The sequence below is a fragment of the Pholis gunnellus genome, assembly GCF_910591455.1.
Source record: "Pholis gunnellus genome assembly, chromosome: 7".
NCBI lineage: Eukaryota > Metazoa > Chordata > Actinopteri > Perciformes > Pholidae > Pholis > Pholis gunnellus.
This window is the reverse complement of record NC_136533.1, coordinates 15,951,110-15,970,455: the sequence shown is the minus strand read 5'-3', so window position 1 is coordinate 15,970,455 and position 19,346 is coordinate 15,951,110. Positions and strand designations below refer to the sequence as shown.

General features: G+C 42.6%; 1 protein-coding gene across 1 annotated transcript in view; it reads left to right on the top strand.

The window, feature by feature from the left end:
• Window positions 1–19,346, top strand: part of banp (BTG3 associated nuclear protein) — a 31,614-nt gene continuing 12,268 nt past the window's right edge. Inside the window, exons 1-11 of the mRNA XM_079163725.1 lie at window positions 1–90; window positions 1,562–1,640; window positions 2,002–2,111; window positions 2,229–2,428; window positions 2,630–2,719; window positions 3,707–3,879; window positions 6,529–6,768; window positions 8,547–8,702; window positions 10,635–10,756; window positions 11,706–11,777; window positions 13,860–13,904. Of these exons, the coding sequence (XP_079019851.1) occupies window positions 1,571–1,640; window positions 2,002–2,111; window positions 2,229–2,428; window positions 2,630–2,719; window positions 3,707–3,879; window positions 6,529–6,768; window positions 8,547–8,702; window positions 10,635–10,756; window positions 11,706–11,777; window positions 13,860–13,904 (1,278 nt within the window). The 5' untranslated portion in view covers window positions 1–90; window positions 1,562–1,570. The remainder of the gene's footprint in view (window positions 91–1,561; window positions 1,641–2,001; window positions 2,112–2,228; window positions 2,429–2,629; window positions 2,720–3,706; window positions 3,880–6,528; window positions 6,769–8,546; window positions 8,703–10,634; window positions 10,757–11,705; window positions 11,778–13,859; window positions 13,905–19,346) is intronic.

The window sequence follows — 19,346 nt, the reverse complement described above, 5'->3', positions numbered from 1 at the left end:
GAACAAACGAAGGCACGGGCTCATCTCTCGCGAGGAACGACGCCGTTATCGGAATCTCCACAAACAACACGAGAATTCATCATTCACACGGTAATATAACCCAATCTTACTCGGTACATGTGTTGTGTGCCCAGCGGTGGGGGAAAGATGCGGATTCAAAGTTATATTTAATTGTTATTTCTTAGAACAGTTTAGGATTCTTGCTTTACATTTGGGCGGCCTTTAGGCCCCACTAGCATGCTAACAACCACGCTAGCTTAGACGCCAACTCATTTCCTCTGCCTTGGTTTTAACGTTAGCACGCGAGCTTGCAAATCCGATTTTGGAGTTGTGCTAGCGTAGCTAACATTAGCTAGCATGTGCTCCGGCTACATAGCTAGCGTGAGTGCAACATGGGACATTTTTGCCGAACGTTAGCTTGGATACGTCCAATGAAAGTATGAACACGTCAGGTTTAAAAGTTGATTTCATCGGTTTGTTTTATCTCAACGCTAACGTAGCTAACTTAATGTACACCGCTAATAGACCCCCGCCCAGTTAGCTTGCTAACGCTAAACGTGGAGTAATGTGGCGTTAGCAATACAAACGTAGTTCACTCAGTAGGGCCAGCAATACTTTGCTGCTGCGCGTGCTATTTTAATGACGCAGCTTCAGTTAGCTATTTAGACAAGCAGGATTTTTGCAAAAACAGCTGTATCATAACGTCATCCTACCCCTACCCCCTTAACTGCTAGAGCTAGCTCAAGAGGCTAATACTGGCCGTCAGTTAATACAATGCTAGGTTTGCAGTTTCAAGTCAGTTCTCATTCATAATTACATGATCTTCTCTATGTATTCATACATGAATGAAATGTAAAGAGGGATTGACCCAGGAGAAGGTGGGCATATAATGTCTCAGGATACCTTGTATTTCCCTCCCACACACAACACAACTGTCACTCCTGTCTGGTTCCTCACATGCTGTGGCAGACGAGCCATATGCTGTACATGTACACAATAAATGAATTCCTCTTTGAGTCAGAGTTTAAGTGATTGATATAGTTAAAATGCATCCTTACATATGCTTCATAAAGGTTTTTGTCAGTGCATTATTCCATAAAGTGACTGTTGTAGCATGCATCAGTCTTTTTCTTTAGTCAATTATGAGTGTATATTTTTATAATGTCCTACAAATGCTCAAGTTTTAGAAGCTCTAAAATTTGACTTCTACTCTTGCTTTTATGTTATAAGTTGCTAATGCCCCAAGATGAAAGCTCAAATACATCTAAAAAATCATAGACTCAAGTATGTAGAAGTTACTTAGAATTGCTTCACAATATTTGGCATTAGACATAGCATGCAAAATTCATAGAGACGGCAGAAATAGGTGGTCAGTATAGGAAAGGAAGTGGTCAGCATAAGGAAATAAGAGATACATGTGTTTTTAAAATAGTCATTATGCATATTCCTCATTAATGCAGAGACAGCAACACACAACAGAAAGATATTCTGCCTTGTCGTATAATGTCAGTTAATACATATTTTACTCTCTTGTTAAATTCTTCAAATTATCTTATTTCAGTTGTGAACAATGTCTGAACAAGAGTTGGATGAAATTGTGCAAATAACAGTGGAGGACTTTAACCCGGATGACCGGACAGGTAAGATTCTTATGACACATATGAAAACTTATTATTTGATATATTTTCTTATCAGTGTAAAGGGAATTTTCTTTACATTGAATATTTTCACTCTGCCTTTTTGACGAGATATTGTCAGCTCCATGTTGGGCAAGTGTGGCACTATCAAACATGGACAATCAGTGTCAGCTTACTTTACGCTAAGTGTGTTTTTCTACAACTGTATTATTTAGAATTTGCTGGATAAACACTGATCAGATACTCAATACTATGGCTGAGATTGGAGCAGGAGAACAGCTTCAGTCTGGGCATCCCATAGTGACATCTAACAAGAAAGCTGTGCTGTTGGTTTGAGAGTGTCTTTATATTTAATTCATGCCAGACATGCTGGACAATCATGAAGATGATGATGAGAGGCTTCAGAAGAAAAAAAGGAAATTAAGCAGCAGCCAGGAGAATAACAACAGCAACCAAGACATATCTTTTATTAAGGTAACAGCTCAGTATAATAGACTCCATCAAAAGCTCATAATGTTTTTATATAATTCAAATAAGAGGACATGACTTGTTGCTTCAATGACACTTACAAAATCTTATTTTTGTTTCCAGAACCTGTTGGTCTCATTTACCGCATCAATCAGCCAGCGGCTGGAGGGAATTGAATCAAAGTTATATTCTCTCGATGCTACATGCAAAGCCCTTGGACGCAAACTGGACAGCATGGTGCCGTGTGCAAAGAGTCCTATCCAGGTTCCTATGGTTGCAGGGTCTCCTCAGGGTGCCACTCAAACGTGGAACAAAGTGCGATGGTAAGATACAAAGTGTTGCCCACTATTTCATTTTTGCACCAATTGCAAATAGTCTCCATTCATGCAGAAAATTGTCCTTTTAGTCATTTTACAAAGCTGATCGTGATTATAGGAGCCAGCAGAGCCACATTCCCTAAAAACAGACTGCAGGGCATGCATACGTGTGCCAGTTAACCAATGTGTTTGGAACTTTTTGTTTAGTGTTGTTCCACAAACAAATGTGATCGTGAGCAGTGAACACCCGAAGGGCCCTCACCAAGAAGACACCCCTCTGGAGAATCTGCTGAGCAAGTGAGTGGCTCACACTATATGCCCAGTATATAAATAAAGTTATTATTATTATAGTGTGGAATGAGGTCAGATATGTGAAAATCACAACAACACAGTGTTACGTAAACAACGTTGGGGTCGTTATTGGAAAACACAGGCGTGCAAACATGTCACTTTTCTGTGAGATTTGCTTCTTTTCAATACAAAACAGGTCACTTACTGTATGTGATGTGTTAATCTGCAGTCCTGTCTTAATGCACCTGTGATGTCAGTAACTACCTCAGTAAAGTAATCCTGTGTTTCCAGCACTAACAGCTTTTCTTGTGTTTTGAATAGGATACCTTGTGTTCCTATGTGGAATTCCTAAAACTGCCCCTGCACGACGTAATTAAACAAGATGCTTTGTTTTGGAGCATGAGACTACTTCACGAGACAATGGTTTAGACATTTATCAAAACTAGACCTGTGTTACTTATGATGTAGTTAAACACAGTGCTTTTTATTGTAGCCGAATGACACCGCTGGTCACGGGGCAAATGCCAATCTCACTGAAAATGACCGTGTGACAATTTTTCTTTTAGTTCTATAGGTTGTGAAATAATTGTATAAATATATCTAAGCCCTGTCTTTTAATTGAGCAAACAGCAGTTGCAATAGCTGTAACCTGAAAAAATCTAAACCCAAAGTACCCACAACATGCCCTGTTTCAGCTCAGCTTCCTGTTCCACCAGTGGAGACTGACCTCTGGTGGCGCTTGCTGTGCACTACAATACATCAAATCAATTAAGCATCATAGAAAGCATGGCGTCTGAATTTATGACGTTATTGAAAATGATACCTTCTGGATTTTTAATACCCCTATAAATAGCACTACCATAAGTAGTAGTAGCCAGTTCAATCCAGCCAATTGAGCAGTGAAAAGACTCTGAATTCCTCATACAAGGTGGCTGCTGCCATGATCCGTCTTGATGCTACACATACCGATCACAGATCTGTGTTTGTTTTCAGTACGGTGACCAGGAAGCGACAGAACACAATCTTGGTAAAGGTGCCGGGCCCCGAGGAGAGTCAGGAAGAACAAGACAGCGGCTCAGAGGCCAGTGACACTGTTTCTAATGGTGGCCATTCCAGCAACGCACAAAATGGCCAAAATGTCACGCTCATCACACTCAATTCAGAAGGTATGACTCAACACTGATCGTTTAGACACAAAAAGAAACCACTCATAGGGGGGTCGGCTGTGGTTCAGGAGATAAAGTGGGTTTGACCTTTTAATCACGAGGTTCGCGTTTCGCGCCCAAGTTGTAAAGTGTAGAAAGGCCATTACCGTGTTTGTTATTGCTTTTCTTCCCTTGTAGTCAGTGGATAGAAATTAGCATATTTTCTATTTTGTTTGGCTTTGAATTGATCTTTAAGTGTGCCTCGAGGATCACATGTTGCTCAGTAGGAGTGTAGCGGTTCTCAAAATCCTCGGTTCGGTTTCGATGCGACACAGTGGTGCCACGGTGCGGTACGATTTCAATACTGCAAAAAAAGAAGCATGTCCTTAACTAACATCATAAAGTATGTTCTTTTTGACTTTGAACAATGATGGACTAATTTGTGTACAGGAAGCTGCAGCAACTCCTGTTTAGTCCTCAACACATGTGCTGCTGTTTCTCTGATCTTTGCTGGGAGGCCTGAGAACTGCTGCACTGCAGTTGCTTTCTGAGATGCTAGATTAATGACACGGGCAAAACCTCCTATTTGTGGACCTGGACCAGCAGCTCTAACAGCATTAACTATCTTCCTGGTATTGTCAGTAGTCACAGGAATAGTGACATTAGCTTGCTCCGGGCTCCGGGGCTCAATAACATTAAGCATGTTCGTACAGCCTGCTTTTCCCACTACAGAGTAGCGTCTCATATCCGCGGCTATAAATGTACCAATCGCCGTGGTACAAATACGTGTATTGTGACACCACTACTGCTAAAGGGTTTATTTGCACCCTCCGTCATGTACTTCTCACACACCCCTTGGCTTGGTCCTTCTTCCATCGCGGAGGAGCCGGAGCCGGAGCCGTGATCGTCGTGCCGTGATGATCCCTGAGCCAGGCTTGGTGCTAAACCCAAGATGTGGAGCTCTTCCAAGAGTGGATGGTCGTTCGGGTTGAGAAGAAACAAGGTTGGAACGCCCTCCTATACTCCAACAACTGGGCAACAAGGTTCTGGGGAAGCTGGAGCAACATTAGTACGCCGATAACCGGGAGCTTTCGGCCAGTCCAGTGCAGCCGCCTTCAAGAAGACGTTGAGCCCCTTGGCATGCAGCTTCTGGCCCTCATGGCACCGGCTCTCCTCCTCCAGGGTAACCAGCTTGTTGTTTCCCCAGTGCCACTGTCTGTGATACAGTTGTTGAGGTTCTCGCTCATGAACCTCATATTTGCAGAGTCATTGTCCACGTCGGCACAAGTGGTGTCCAGCGATGCACCAATTGAAACCTGCCGGTTGTCAGGTGATCATCCCCGACCGGTGACCGGCCGATCAGTGTCATCTTTGCGATTTTGGCCGGTCAAATTTACAGACAGAAACATTGGCCTGACGCATGTTTTTAGAATTGAATGGTATTATTAAGTACTCTTGGTATTCAGCGTGGTCAAACATCCAAATGTAAGTTCTTTTATTTAAATCAAGGCTTAAAACCTTTTTGTTTGCCACTGTTATGAATGATATTCTTATACTTCTGCACCTCTTACATCCTTTAATTCTACCGTACACGTGTCTGCTTATGTAAAGCACTCTGATTTGCCTTTGTGTCAAAAATGTGCTCTAGAAATAAACTTGCCCTTTCCTCTCCTATATAGCCAATGTTAGAAACAAGATTGTTTTTTAAAGATTACCTCACTGACTCTCTCTGAGGACCTCACATGAAGACAGAAATTACTGCGGCACATCTTGAATTGTACCATCATAGGTTTAGCAGCAGCAACACTTTTACTGCTTTCAAAGTGTAACCTTTGCTGCGTTTACGCTTTTATCTAGAGTGCTTCAGAGTTTGCCTCTCATTCATTCATGATGGCAGCGAGCTAGCATGCAGTTTCTGGTCCAATCATCAGGCTTAAGGGCACTACGGCCTCCTGAGCCGCAGCTGCCCTAAATACTTTCTTTGATTGTTTTGTTCGGATCGGACTTATTCAACGTGGCTAACGTGACTCTTTCAGATGGTGTCCACATTGAAGGAAACTTTGCTGATGTGTCATGTTAATGCCCCGTGTTTCAGGCTCAGACGGCATTGATGAACGCTCTGATTGATCATTCAGTAGCTTAGTGCAGTCGTTCTTGCTGAGCTAGCGTGTGCAAATGAAGTCCACGTTGTTGTAACTCTGTTGCTATTTACTGTGATTGTTTGTTTGGTTATTTTCAGTGGATTTAAGAAGTTTTTGGTCATCTTCAAACGGGAACTATTAATCCTTTATTTGCAGCTGTGGGTTACCATGATATGACTGTTAGTCATCATTAGCTAGATGGTACCCATGTGGTGTCCAGAACGGTGCCTCGTGCTTCGTTTGGATTTAACGGCTAACATACGGTGTGAGCAAACAGCCAAGCCACATATTCAGCACATTCAACACAGTTTTGCCCACAATTAACCTACTTCTCATTTACTGCCACACGGGGGCGCTATTGTACTACGTGAAGTACATCAGGGGCTCTGTACCAGTGTAGTATTCGCCAGCCTGTGAAGGAAAACCAGGTAGAATTTACATCTCAGTTTACAGGTTTCCACAGGTTTGGCTGAAAGAGAGAGCCGTGTGACAGTGATTGAATAACTGCTCCTTCTCCCGTTTCCTCTAGATGATTACCCAGTGGGCACCTGGTTGGGAGACGAGAACAACCCAGAGATGCGAGTTCGTTGCCCAGTTTCCCCGGCTGACATGCTTCACATCACCACAAACTGCCGCACGGCGGAGAAAATGGCACTGACACTGTTAGATTACCTGTTCCATCGAGAGGTCCAGGCCATGTCCAACCTCTCTGGCCAGGGCAAACACGGCAAGAAGCAGCTGGACCCGCTCATGATCTACGGCATTCGCTGTAAGTCGTAACCATCTAGTATCGACAGCGAATCAATTTCACGCCACCTGCCTCGCTTTGTGATTTTGGACAAAAGTCAAGGGAGACCTGGTGGTTAACATTATTAACATAGATTACAAGAAGGAGTGTCTTTTTACGTACCATCATCAAACGACCCACTAGTAACCTCCAAGGTGGTATCTAGTAACCACTGTTTGTCTAATGACAGTCTAATGTCTAATGGCATAGTATCATTTATGCTAATACGTCTCACTCAGCCGGGGTTTGAATCCTTACCCCCCTTACAGCGATAAATGAACTCTCTGAGACCTTCCCACGTTTCATCTTCGTTCCATTACAAAGCAGCGCCGAATTGGACACAGAAATAGACTGCAGTCTCTATTCCCAATGCAGGTACAACAACATGCATTCATCATTGCACACTAACATTAATGTGCAACACATTTTATAACATACCAGACTGTAAATGACAAGCACATGTCTGTCTGGTAGAGAGATCCTAATGGAGTCACCCTCAATTCAGGCAACTCTTTAATTCCTGGAGAAGCAGAGTCGCAGAGCTGTGATGGCAGACAGACGGGAGATTTATAAAGGTCATGTAGCTACATACTGTATTTATATGGTTCACATTGCTGTGTTAGCTTTAGTCTTTCCTTCAGAGTGTAGCTTCGCCCCCCTGCAGGAGGCTTCACTAATCATCCCCCATGGCACACATGAGGTATGCAGAGGCTGGAGCAGGGCCAGGTGACTTTTGGGTGACTCATCCTGCCTGCATTGAAAAAAGGAACAGGAATGGAGGCACAAGTGCCCTGCCTGCCTGTGCAGGACCCGTCAGGTGTGAAAGGGCTTCCATACACTGCCATCTCACCATCCACGGATACCCCTCAGCTCCTCGCCTGTCTCATTTTCTTACCTCAGGCTGTAGCGTCGTTGTTAATTTGTGTAGAAATGAGCTGTCAAGCGGCGCACCTCCTTTTAAACACACTTCATAACCCCATAGGTAGACAGCCACTAAATACAGCTGCATCCAGTCTGCCCTGTAGCCAATCACGCAGCTTCATCACATGAGCCGATATCAATTCTGTTGCCGCAGTCTGTTGTGTTCTTTTGCTGTGAGAGCTGACATTCAATTCCCTCAAATGTTTACATCCCTCAGGTGTTTTTGTTATTTGGTTATACGACTGTATGCTGACATTGTAGAGAGTTTAGGTTTAAGTGTACCAACCAGCCTACGACGCACACATCTTTATGCTAAGATGAAAAAAACTGATTTTATTGTAAAACAAGATTTGTTTTTTCAGATTGATAGCTGACCCTCATTAACGCACAACAATAGTATCTTGCATGCAGCAGTGTTGTGGTTGGTGTGCCCAATAAGCCGCCCAGCTGCAACAATAACAATGATGCATAAACAGTTGTCTATCGTCTATCAATAGAACGATGGAAAAGTTGATTAGGAGGAGTTCCTGTGCTTTGAATTAATAACGTGGCGTTATTGTAACGGGTGTGAGGTGCTTGTCCTGAAATCACACCTCCCTGCTCTAAAGTTGTTTTGAGTTTAGCTCCACTCCACTAAAAATGAAAGGAAACTTTTTAATTTCCTGTTCCACTGAAACAGAATAAAAGGCAATTTGCTGGAGGGAGCATCTGCGAGACGGAAGGACATCTCGACACACAGCCTCGTGTTGAGATGCGATGCACTAATTGCACAACCGATCAACAATTTTGTATTATTCACACAGCATGTGGTGACATTTTACCTCTCTGTGTCCCAACAGGCCACTTGTTCCACAAATTTGGCATCACCGAGTCAGACTGGTACCGCATCAAGCAAAGCATCGACTCAAAGTGTCGCACTGCCTGGAGACGCAAGCAGCGCGGCCAGAGTCTGGCTGTGAAGAGCTTCTCCAAACGCACACCTCGCAGCACGTCCGGTAAAGTACAGATGATGCTCCGTGTGTGTGTGTGTTGTTGTTGTTTATATGTAGACACAAGGACTCAAGGAAAAGGCATAATAGCAGCTTCATATTCACACCACATGTCCCCCTAAACAGGGTGGACTGTTACTTATTTGTCCACTTTGCAGCGTTAATACGCATGGTAAGGACAATTTATTTTCTTTAAGCTACTGACTATGCTTTTAGATTCAGACGTTGTATGAATACTGCTTGTTCCGTGACAGCCAATAAGAAAGAGAGGCACAGTAACGGTGTCAGAGAAACAGAGCGTTGAGTAGTTCTCTAATCAAAGGCCACCTTCCTTTTTTGGTGGTAGTTTCCAGAACATTTACAGTTGGTTGTTTACTGTGTATCAGTCTTCATCCAAACTTGTCTGGAAAAAACTTAACAGAGAACAGATCGGCATAGGCAAGGAAGAATGGACAATCACAACATACAAAATAAGCTCATGTGACACAGAATCAGGGATATTACCACATTCAAAAATCCTCTTGAAGTCAACCTTTTAAAGCGTGAGGATCGCTTTAGTTAAGTCTTTCGAACCTTCTGGCTGCCGCCTTCCTTGTGAAATGCTGTGGGAGTGAGCACATTGACATTTATCTCCATGTTCTGAGAAAGCTAATACCTACCTGGCTCCACTCTCTGTAAGTCTTTATCTGCTGATAGCGTTGCTAAGTTTGTCTGTGTGTGTTTTCTATTCAAACAAAGTGCACAGTGTTGAGAACCAACTACAGACCTCGTCCAACAGATACGTCATTTATTAAAGTTATTTTTATAACTTTTCATGCTGGAAAATGTTTGTAAATAGTCAACAAAAAGCCTCACACAGTAACCTCATACAATACTTACTTCACCAGCTATATTGAAGCTATTTTAAGACCTCGACTCAAAGGCAGATGCAGCGTGTTTTGCTGCAGATGGTTGTAATCTGCACACAATGCCTGCTGTCCTTCCCTCCCTGTGAGCCATCACCTCTCACCTTGCACCAGGGAAAAGCAAAGACTGCAGGGGAAACCCAAATATGCTGTGAGTGCTCAGGATTGTCAGGCCCTTCCTTTTGGGGCCACACACACACACACCCCATAGTGTACAACACAAACACTAGGTCAGATGGTGTGTGTACAAACATGCAAAGACTCACACCAAACAATCATTCCTTCCTTAATCTGATTACTTGTTAATGGGCCAGAACTCGTGTTTTTAAACCCATTATTTATCAGTGAAACAGCAAAGAGAGCTCAGACCCAAACTGTTGTTTTCACAAACCACCTGGGTCTTTGCTTCCTCGTCTGGCAGCCCTGAGGATTATTTACACGATACAGTACACAGCAGTAATAAACAAATATAGCCTCACTTTTCAAAGCAGCATTTTTGATGTTATATGTATCGTTTAAAGCTACATTCCTTTTGTTCGTGATCAAGAAAGATCCTTCCTCAGCAAGGTCTGTTTCCCAGAAATGACCTAAAATCCTTTCCGTCCTCACTTCTCCCAAATGGTCTTTTTGCTGCTGCACATTTGAACATCTTACAGAGAAGGTGTGGCTTTTGTTTAGTTTCTCGCATTTGGGTGTTTTAGAGCTGCGACAGGTCCATGCAGGGGGTTTCAAACGGCTGGTGTGATAGCGGGTGTTTAGACTAAGGCCTGCAGTTTGTGTTTGGATGGCTAGCTGGAGAGCCCTTGTTGTGTATTTAGGCGTTTGATAAAGTATAAACACGGCATCATCCAGCAGATGGCCTGGGAATTTGCCAGGGTTTTTTATTTTTACAAGATGTTGCTACGGTCCCTTGCTCGATGTGTGGGTTTTTGTTGGTTTGTGTGTCTGTGCCTTAGAGACCGCATCCCCATTTCTTATGAGTGCTGGAATCATTTGCGATGTTATTGACCATGCTGTTTGTCCTCCTAACCAGAGGGAGGCCTGGCAGAAGAAACGGGCCACATTGAGGCTGCCACCCAGCAGACCTTGCACTACACACTGGCCAATCAACAAGTCCAGTTCCACCGTATCGGGGAGGATGGACAAGTTCAGGTGGTGAGTGACAACGTATTCTCTAACAGCGAGAGTGTGATGAGTTCTGCTGCTGTCATGTGAGGGTCCTACAGAGCAGGTTCAGATCATCCCACCCACCAGAGAGACACACGGAGCATTCTGCAGCTTATGTGGGCTGACAGGAAGGAAGGGACTTGACCGTTTCTATCTTGTGTCCGATGAACCACTTCGTTAAACTATATGACCTGATTAAGGTCTTAAATATATCGGTTTTGAAGTTACGCCGTCTGTGCGATTGACCAAATTGCTAAAGTGCCATGTATTAGTTTATGGTTTACCATTGAGTTTACAGTTATTTATCGAGTGAGAGCATCTCGGACTAGTCTTGTTTAATGTTGTGGAGTCAAACAGCCGGTGACAGATACACACGAGCTGTGAGACAATGTGTGTCGTGAAGGGTTCTTTTGTGAGGAAATGAAGTGCATGTGTGTGAGTTGCACAGTCAGTGTTACTAACTAAAAGATATGATACTAATTATTACACATGATCTGATGATACTACATGAACATCCTGCTGTGAGGCTACTCATTAGCACACCAGCTGTAATGACAGAGATACAAACGCTAGCTCATAATTCACAGTGTTGAGAGTTCTGCTGTTCAACTAGATTTGTTTGACTTGGACTAAACTAAAGACTTTTGAATACATTTCTGCACAAAACAACTGTGTATTTGTATCTTCATCCCTTATATTGGAACATTAACATCCAGTATGTAGAGAGGGAATGATTACAACAAGCAAAATACATTTCAGTCTGTATATGGGGGCCTGACTATTGATTTAGGACAGACTTAAGTCATTTAACCACAATTTGTAAGTGTATGATTCATAGAATTCTTTGCAGTTGAAAGCATGCCGTGGCAAAGTTCTTGATCATATTTGTGTAATTGTTCCAGCTTCAGCTCTCTCATCCTTCATCCTTGCCTCTCAGATTCCTCAGGGTCAGCTGCACATCGCCCAGGTGCCACAAGGAGAGGAGGTGCAGATCACACAGGACAGTGAGGCAAGTGTCTGCGTGTGAGAGAAACAATCAGCCGCTCAAAGTCTGGTTTGGTTTGTAATTTGGTTGACTTCAGGCTAGATGAGGACTTGGGTGATTTGAAACAAACCATTATGTCTTTGTGAGCATGCAGATTAAGCAAAATGCACTCTGGATTGCCTTTTGTAATTTCTCCAGGACTTTACAGACGTTATTTAGCGAGCAATTAATCCAAATTTGCATGATTCGAATCAAGCTTTTTGTTGAGAACAGTAATCAACAATTACAAACACATGGATGCTTAAATATATATAATATAGCATGGATACACTTCAACTGTGCAGAAATAGAGTAAGGTTTTTCATATATTATTTAGGTCAGTAATGAAAGCTGCTCCCCAACGCGTTACTCTACAAAGTTACAGCTTTCTTTTGATGAGGCTCTCTGTCACGTTGAAAGCTTGCCAAGTGTTTGTTCACAAAATTAGGGTTGTTCCTCCGTCAGCTCTGTGGACGAATAATTATTCCAATTGTTGGCTAAACCCGTCTGCCAACGATCGAATAAATTAGTGATGGCAAAACTCCCATTCTGGAGAATTAAAGCTAGTTTACTTCTACAAGAAAGAAGCTTCCTATAGAGCAAACTTCTATTTTTCCTTTGTCGTATAGGTTTAGTAAGAGTCATTAAACATTTGTTTCTTTTGAGCCCCGTATGTTTCTGTCTGCCTATGCAAATAGTCATCCCAATGGAGCATGGTGCACCCAAGTAATACCTGACAACATTTAAGTCATTAGTGAATTCTAACAAAAGCAGATGTCCTGTAATGTTTATATATCCGCTTGCTTTTGCGCGGGGTTATGACTTTTGTTTCCACATAATTCCCAGATGTCTCACCCCCCCCCCACCAGACATGCGCTCTGCATGCACACACACAGCCTGCAAGTCAAAATCAAAACTCAAATTCCAAACCACACCGACTGCTGGAGAGGAATTTCCACATCAGCATCATTGTTAGTGATATTTCGAGGATGTGGAAGAGAGATTTATTACAAGGCCCCGGTCTGTGTACACACACACACACACATCTAATCACATACTGTACGATACGTGCCCCACACGCATGACATCTTGACATTTATGCAAAAAGCAATTGACACCTTGCCCGAGTGTTTTTCTCATTTCCTGTTCAGTGGTGCTAAAGGACACTCGGAGGGAGAAGTACACGATTGAGTGAGACGAAGTGAACTGGAGGCAGAAAAGCTCTAAAGCCTTTCCGGCTCTTTGTGGCCGAGCCCAGTTATTTTTTTCGCCTCTCTCCTTCCTATTCCATCATATTGTTTGTTTTCTGGAGTTCAAAGCTTAGCAACGCAATCCCCCTTCTCCCAACTGCCACTCTTATAATATGTTTTCATTAGGAGCGGGCCCCCTTCATCAAAGTCATTGGTTTTAGCGGGCTTGAAAAGGAAATGAGCTATTTGAGAGATTACACTGCTCTTTGGCCATATGGCAGCTCTGACCGCATTTGATATATACATGAAATACGATTAACAACAGAAAACATCTAAAAGTTTGGGTTTGGCTAAATATGGCTTATAAGATGTCGTCTCTTATGTGGTCTTGTAAACGTCATTGTGGGTGTTCAAAGACTTCCGTTGCATCTTGATTAGGCTCGTGCCTTTGTGGATGGATTTCTATTCTATTGTTTCTATTCTATTGTTTCTATTCTATTGTTTACTGAATCTTTTATGTCGTTGGAATTGACACAATCGTTGACGTATACACAAAGACATTGCCTCCACCGCTCACTCTTATGTCACCATGTATAAAAACTCTTCTGCCAAACCCTGAATGCTCAGAAACCTGTAAAGACACTTCTGATTCTTCTCAGATATCGACGCCGTCACACTGCACACTTAGAGTTCAGTTCACCGCCTTTTAATGGCGGAACAATGCAGGTTTTAGTAATCTGCTGTCCATGCAGGTTGGTGTGAATAGAAGGGCAAAGAAATGGGAAAGATGTATCATTTTTATGACTCCATGTAAATGATTATGTGTATTTAATATGGCATCAGGTCTTTGACGTGACGTGTCACTCCTCTATTTCAGGGAAATCTCCAGATCCACCAGGTACATGTTGGTCAGGATGGACAGGTAAGAACACGTTCACAATGAACTGATTTAGGAGATACAATACACTAATGAATCCATGCTGTAGATGATAAACCACATGTCTGCATCACTTGTTACTTTTGTGCTTAAAATACAACAAATCCTTTAAAAACAAGGGCAGGATAGCAGCAATGGTGGATGTGCGTGTGGTTTCGTGTTGAAAGAACATCTGTCAGCCACTGATTAATGTTTTAATATCAGGATATGAATGATCTCACTAAACTCTAGTGATACTCTATCTCTACCTCTCTTCATACCGTACAACAATAAACCATGTGTCTTACTGTTTTGCTGGATCTGTTGGCACGGTGATTCCTCATATTCTCCTCATCATTTTAGCCGTGCTGTGCGTATTGGCCGAGTACAGATCTGATACCTGTGTTTAATTAACAGGCTGTATGCTTCACCAGGTGGAAGTCAATCAGGCTTTGCTTTAGTTTTAACTTAAAAACGTCATACGACAAATACATACATAGAATATCAAAATAATAAATTGTAATCCTTTTTTAATGCAGCAACAAACTGGTCAAAACTTGCATCTGACCGATCCCTAGTATATAGGGAGCAGTGGGCTGCCCCTGAGAAGCCCGGGGAGCAGTTAGGGGTTCAGTGTCTTGCTCAGGGACACTTCGACACAGGACACGTAGCAGCCAAGGATCGAACCGCCGACCATGCGGTTAAAAACTGAGTCGACTAGATCGGCCCCATTGCCACCGATACCTCAACCAGCTATTTGCGTCGTCATCGGCCCGATATTGGCATCAGGATCGGTGCATCCCGAACTCATATCCTCTCTTGCCCCGTCACTATGTTCAATGTTACTCACCTTTGAGCTGTGTATCTTTGAGCTCTACCGTCATCATGAAACATTTACAAAGCAAATTGTTATGCGTGTTGAATCTAGCACTGTTTAGATCCGTGTTTACGAGCTAGCAGTCTCCCTGCCTTTGCTGGTGCTTTGCCACATCTCTTGGCGTATTACCGCCACCTGTAGATCAGTGGAATAGAGGGAAACCGTTGTGTGTGTGTGTGCATGTTTTTCCCTCAAGATAAACAAAACAGGGACCCACTCATAGAAACATATCCCCATACTGCTACTAGCGGTCTATAGTACACTGATGATGTCCCTCATTTTGACATTGGGAGTCGCAGAGTAATTCTGCTCATGGCGGTATCGTCAGTAAAAGCTTTCCCCAAGTGCACTGAAGAGCACCTAAAAAAAATACAAGTTGTCATCAAGTCTGAATCTTCATTCAAAAACTCAAGCTTTAAAATGCTTATGCTGTAATCTTTTAGCACTTCAGTAAATGTGTATAATTGATTTTGAATATCCATAGTAATACATTTTTACCATTCAAAAGCATCCCAAACTACGATCCAGTTTGACGTTATAATGGTGCACTAATTAGAAACATCTCTCACAGATGTTTTTGAGTCCTCCAAGTGTCTGTGTCTTTGACTTCTCCCCTCCTCCTTCTCTGTCTTGGATGTTTTGGACCGAGAGCCCTTCCTGTTTCTCTTTTCTTTCCGCTGATATCCAAGCGAGTCTCGATCAAAGCAGAGCCGGCCTGTGTAGGACCATTTCAGGACACATATGGACGCCTGCAGACCAAGACATTATTTCACATTCATCAATTCATCATGTTTGTCAAGAAGAACGACTTTAGGGAAGGAAGTTATTTCTCACGCTGCCCATCTGGTGGTTAAACTCTTTTGTGTTATTTTGTTAGGACAGGTGTTTTTATGTAGCAGCCAGTAGAGGGTTTCTTTTCCTTCTAAAATGTGAATGGAGGCTACACGTATTCATTGTTGGGGTCATTTAAGTTTAGTTAAGAAAATGACCTTCAATATTTATTATATTACTTCTGCAGTATGCTCTTAAACAATTGTGGTTCTTGCACACATGAATTGGCCTTGGCATTGGCCAATCAAATACTTGCACGCTTACATTCCAACTGCTGTAGTTCGTAACATGAACAGCACCATTCGGTTTACCCAAAATAGTTCATAAAATGATCGCCTTGGATCTTTTCCAGAGTTGTAAAAATCCTCCATAGTAATAAAAACTGCTATACGGTGTTTTGGCATTTGATGCGCTTCGAAACTCATGGAAGTCTTAATCAAACCAGATGTGTTTAATCGCCTCACCGGCACCGTGTTTGAAGATCACATCACTTCTTGCTTTCAACGTTCGTACTAAAAAGGGTCAAAAATCTGTCAAAATACGTCTCCAGCCTTAAATTCAGACTTTCTGAGTTATATTCGCCACGTTGTTTGCTCAGTCACATGCACTTTACTCATAATTCAGAAATTTCTGGCATGAATTGAAGGCAGAGTAAGAAGAAGTCAATTCTGTCATAGATATTATTCCAGTGAAGCTACTAAAGAGGCTTAATTGTGTAATGCTAGTCTTGTCAAGGTACCGAACTGATGACTTTGATACATCAGGAAAAGTAATGGAATCATAGATTACAGAACATGGAGCTCAAAATTGATTGAAAAAATGACATGGTAAGCAGTAATCTGATGTCCCATATACAGGCGTTTATGTGATTTCTTTGATAGTTTGCTTTCTATTTGCAACCAGTTATGACTTATTAAACAGGGTTTAATGAGCCCCATACACACTGACTGCTGCATGCGTTTTAAAGAGCACCTATTGTTTTTAATGGGTGCACGTGCAGCTAAAGCACGTAGAGGCTGTTTTGTTCTGCAGCCACAGTGCCAATTTGGAGAGCGCTAAATGGAATAAAAAGCTACGGATTTTTCCCCAGAGGAACGTTTTTTTCTTAAAGAAATAAATCATTTTGTACAATATAATAATGGAAGTAACGAGGTGACGGTCTGCCCCCCCGTTTCCCCGATGACCGTAGTAAGAAAAACTATGTCGAAATAGTCAATCTTCTCGCTGATGGTCTTTATTACTTATGTGGGTCTCATAGAGGCGTCTGTTTAGAAGGCGGAGGCTGGTACTGCGGCACGGGGGAAACGGCGAGAGGCTTCCAAAACAAAAACAACCAAAATCATAATACATTTAGATTAAGATCTGTGAGAAGTTGGTGAAGGAAGGAAGACACCCAGGAAGACACCCTTGATAGCACTGTGTCGTGTCCAAGCGGTGTTGGTGAAGAGAATGTCACTCAAACCGGGTTACGTGTCTGCCGGATTACAGGAGATTCTTGCTGTTTCACATCGACGGCTTTTATTAAGGGTACCTTTCTAGTATGGGTATACCATGCAACAATAAAGTAATTACTTTGTTAAAATATAGAAAGTAATGTGATTACAATAACTTTACTTTATAAGGAATTACTGGACATCCATCCCTGCTCTTGAAGAGATAATCATCACCCCTTCTGTGTAATACCTCAACATTTGAGGTGGAGAAGGAGTTACAAGCCGCTCACCGTCTGGAACCATGTGCTTTCCACGACTTGGCTATATTTTGTAGTCTGAATATGATTTCAATCAACCAATTCGCTCATTGGCTCAAAGCGCCGGAGGCTATATGTGTCCCCGCACGTTGGCGATGTGTGAATGCATCTGCTTTATATGAGTTTTTGTTGTTGTTGTTATTGTTTTATTGGCCCTTTCGCTGTGTGTGGTTCACTTGATTGAGGTAGTCACCACACACACACACACACACACACACACACCCCCACTTCTTCTCTGTCACACACACATGCCTGCTCGTGTCCTGGAACGACCCGCTCGATGAGCCCGATAGCAGCATTCCTCAGAGTTGGGTTTAGATTTTTCATACCAGTTCAGAGTACATAAGAGTACACGACATCTTTGCAGATTCTCATCAGCATCACCACCTCTAGCTGTTCTCTATGGTATAGGGCAGGCTATTTGAAAATGTGGAATTTGTATCGGCATTAGTTTCTTGCAGATAGACACCAAAGGATGCAAGAACAAAAAAGCAGCAGAAAGGCCTCTATTCCCTCAGCGGTGTCTGGGAGCCTCGTCCAATAAAAAGCTCTTTTATTTTCTCTTTTCTTTTTTAGCTCATACTTTGATTGGGTCTGTAAAATGATTTGAGTGCGTTGCCAAAACAAACACAGTGACTTATTCTTTAAACTTCATGTTGCAGGTCGAGCTTTTCACACGCATGCAGTGATACACTACAGTGGCAGCGGCTCCTCATATTCTCATGGAGCCGAGGGCGGCCGCCTCTTAGGTCAGCTCTTAAATCTGATGAACCCCAGAATCCACTTGAGGGAAACGGGGCCCGAACAAGTATGATATCAGTGATAGCACTTATTCAAGGAGATACATCACTCATAAATGCCATATTAGGTCTTTATCGCATTTTGTTTGGAACCTCAGACAAAGACATAACAAAGCAGACTTAAACCAATGTGTGTTTCCTTAAATGTCTAAATATTGATGTGTATGATGTCACTGATTTTGTAATGGCATTATTATTATCTCTCATTTTCTGGACATTGAGAAGATGAGTCTAAATCCAGATGCTTCATTACGGAAGCGGTTTAGTAATTCCCTCCACAGATTTCTTAACCTCTCCACTATGGATGGGTACGGGTAGTGAATCGTTTAATTACTAAGAAAAAAATAAAAGTTAGTAAATGAACTGGTTCTAATCTGACCCCTCTGTGTGCCCGCTGTCCACCCACCCCAGTATTCACTTTGTTTGTTCGTCTAACTGCTCATGCACATATCAAATCTGTGTACTTCAGCTGCAGATGTTTCTGTATCCGCTTCTACGTCAGTCTGTGCCAACATAGCCCTAAACTTAGTGCAGCTGTGCCAGCTGAAAATCTGAACAAAACTGGATCCAAAGCTTTCCGCAAGCCTATAAAAACACTCTCATGCAGACAGAAGAGAAGGCCGACCCAAGAAACTAGAAAATAACTAGCTTAGCTTAACTTAACTGAACTCCCTGTCTGTCCTAGCCTCTCATCTACTGCGCTTCTCTCTGTGTTGGGATCCTACCCTGCAGTGATGCAGACCAAATGGAGGATTGGAAGATGAAAGGAGTGACTGATGAGGAGGGGAGATAGAAAAGAAATGGAGGGAGGAAAGCCCAAAAGGGACACGATCTGGAAGAGATGTTTTGTCCCAATAATGTTTGAAAACTGAGACTCGTTAAGCTGTGAATCGGAAAACCACACATGGCAACAGGTGCCACATAAAATAATTGAAGGTGGCGGTAACCTTTTACTGGCTTAAATGGCAAATACAATGTGCCAACAATGTCCCCCCGTCTTTGCTGTCACTCTTCTTTGTAAACACAAATAACGTAAAAATACAACATACAGAGGATCAGCAAGTCCACTGTTGAGTGAGCTCACAGTTTTCACAGGACTGTCCGATAACCGTAAACCAATTGTCGTGTCAGTACGACAACTCCAGCCAATCTCAAGAGATTTCGACAAAGCTTTGCCGAAGTTACTGATC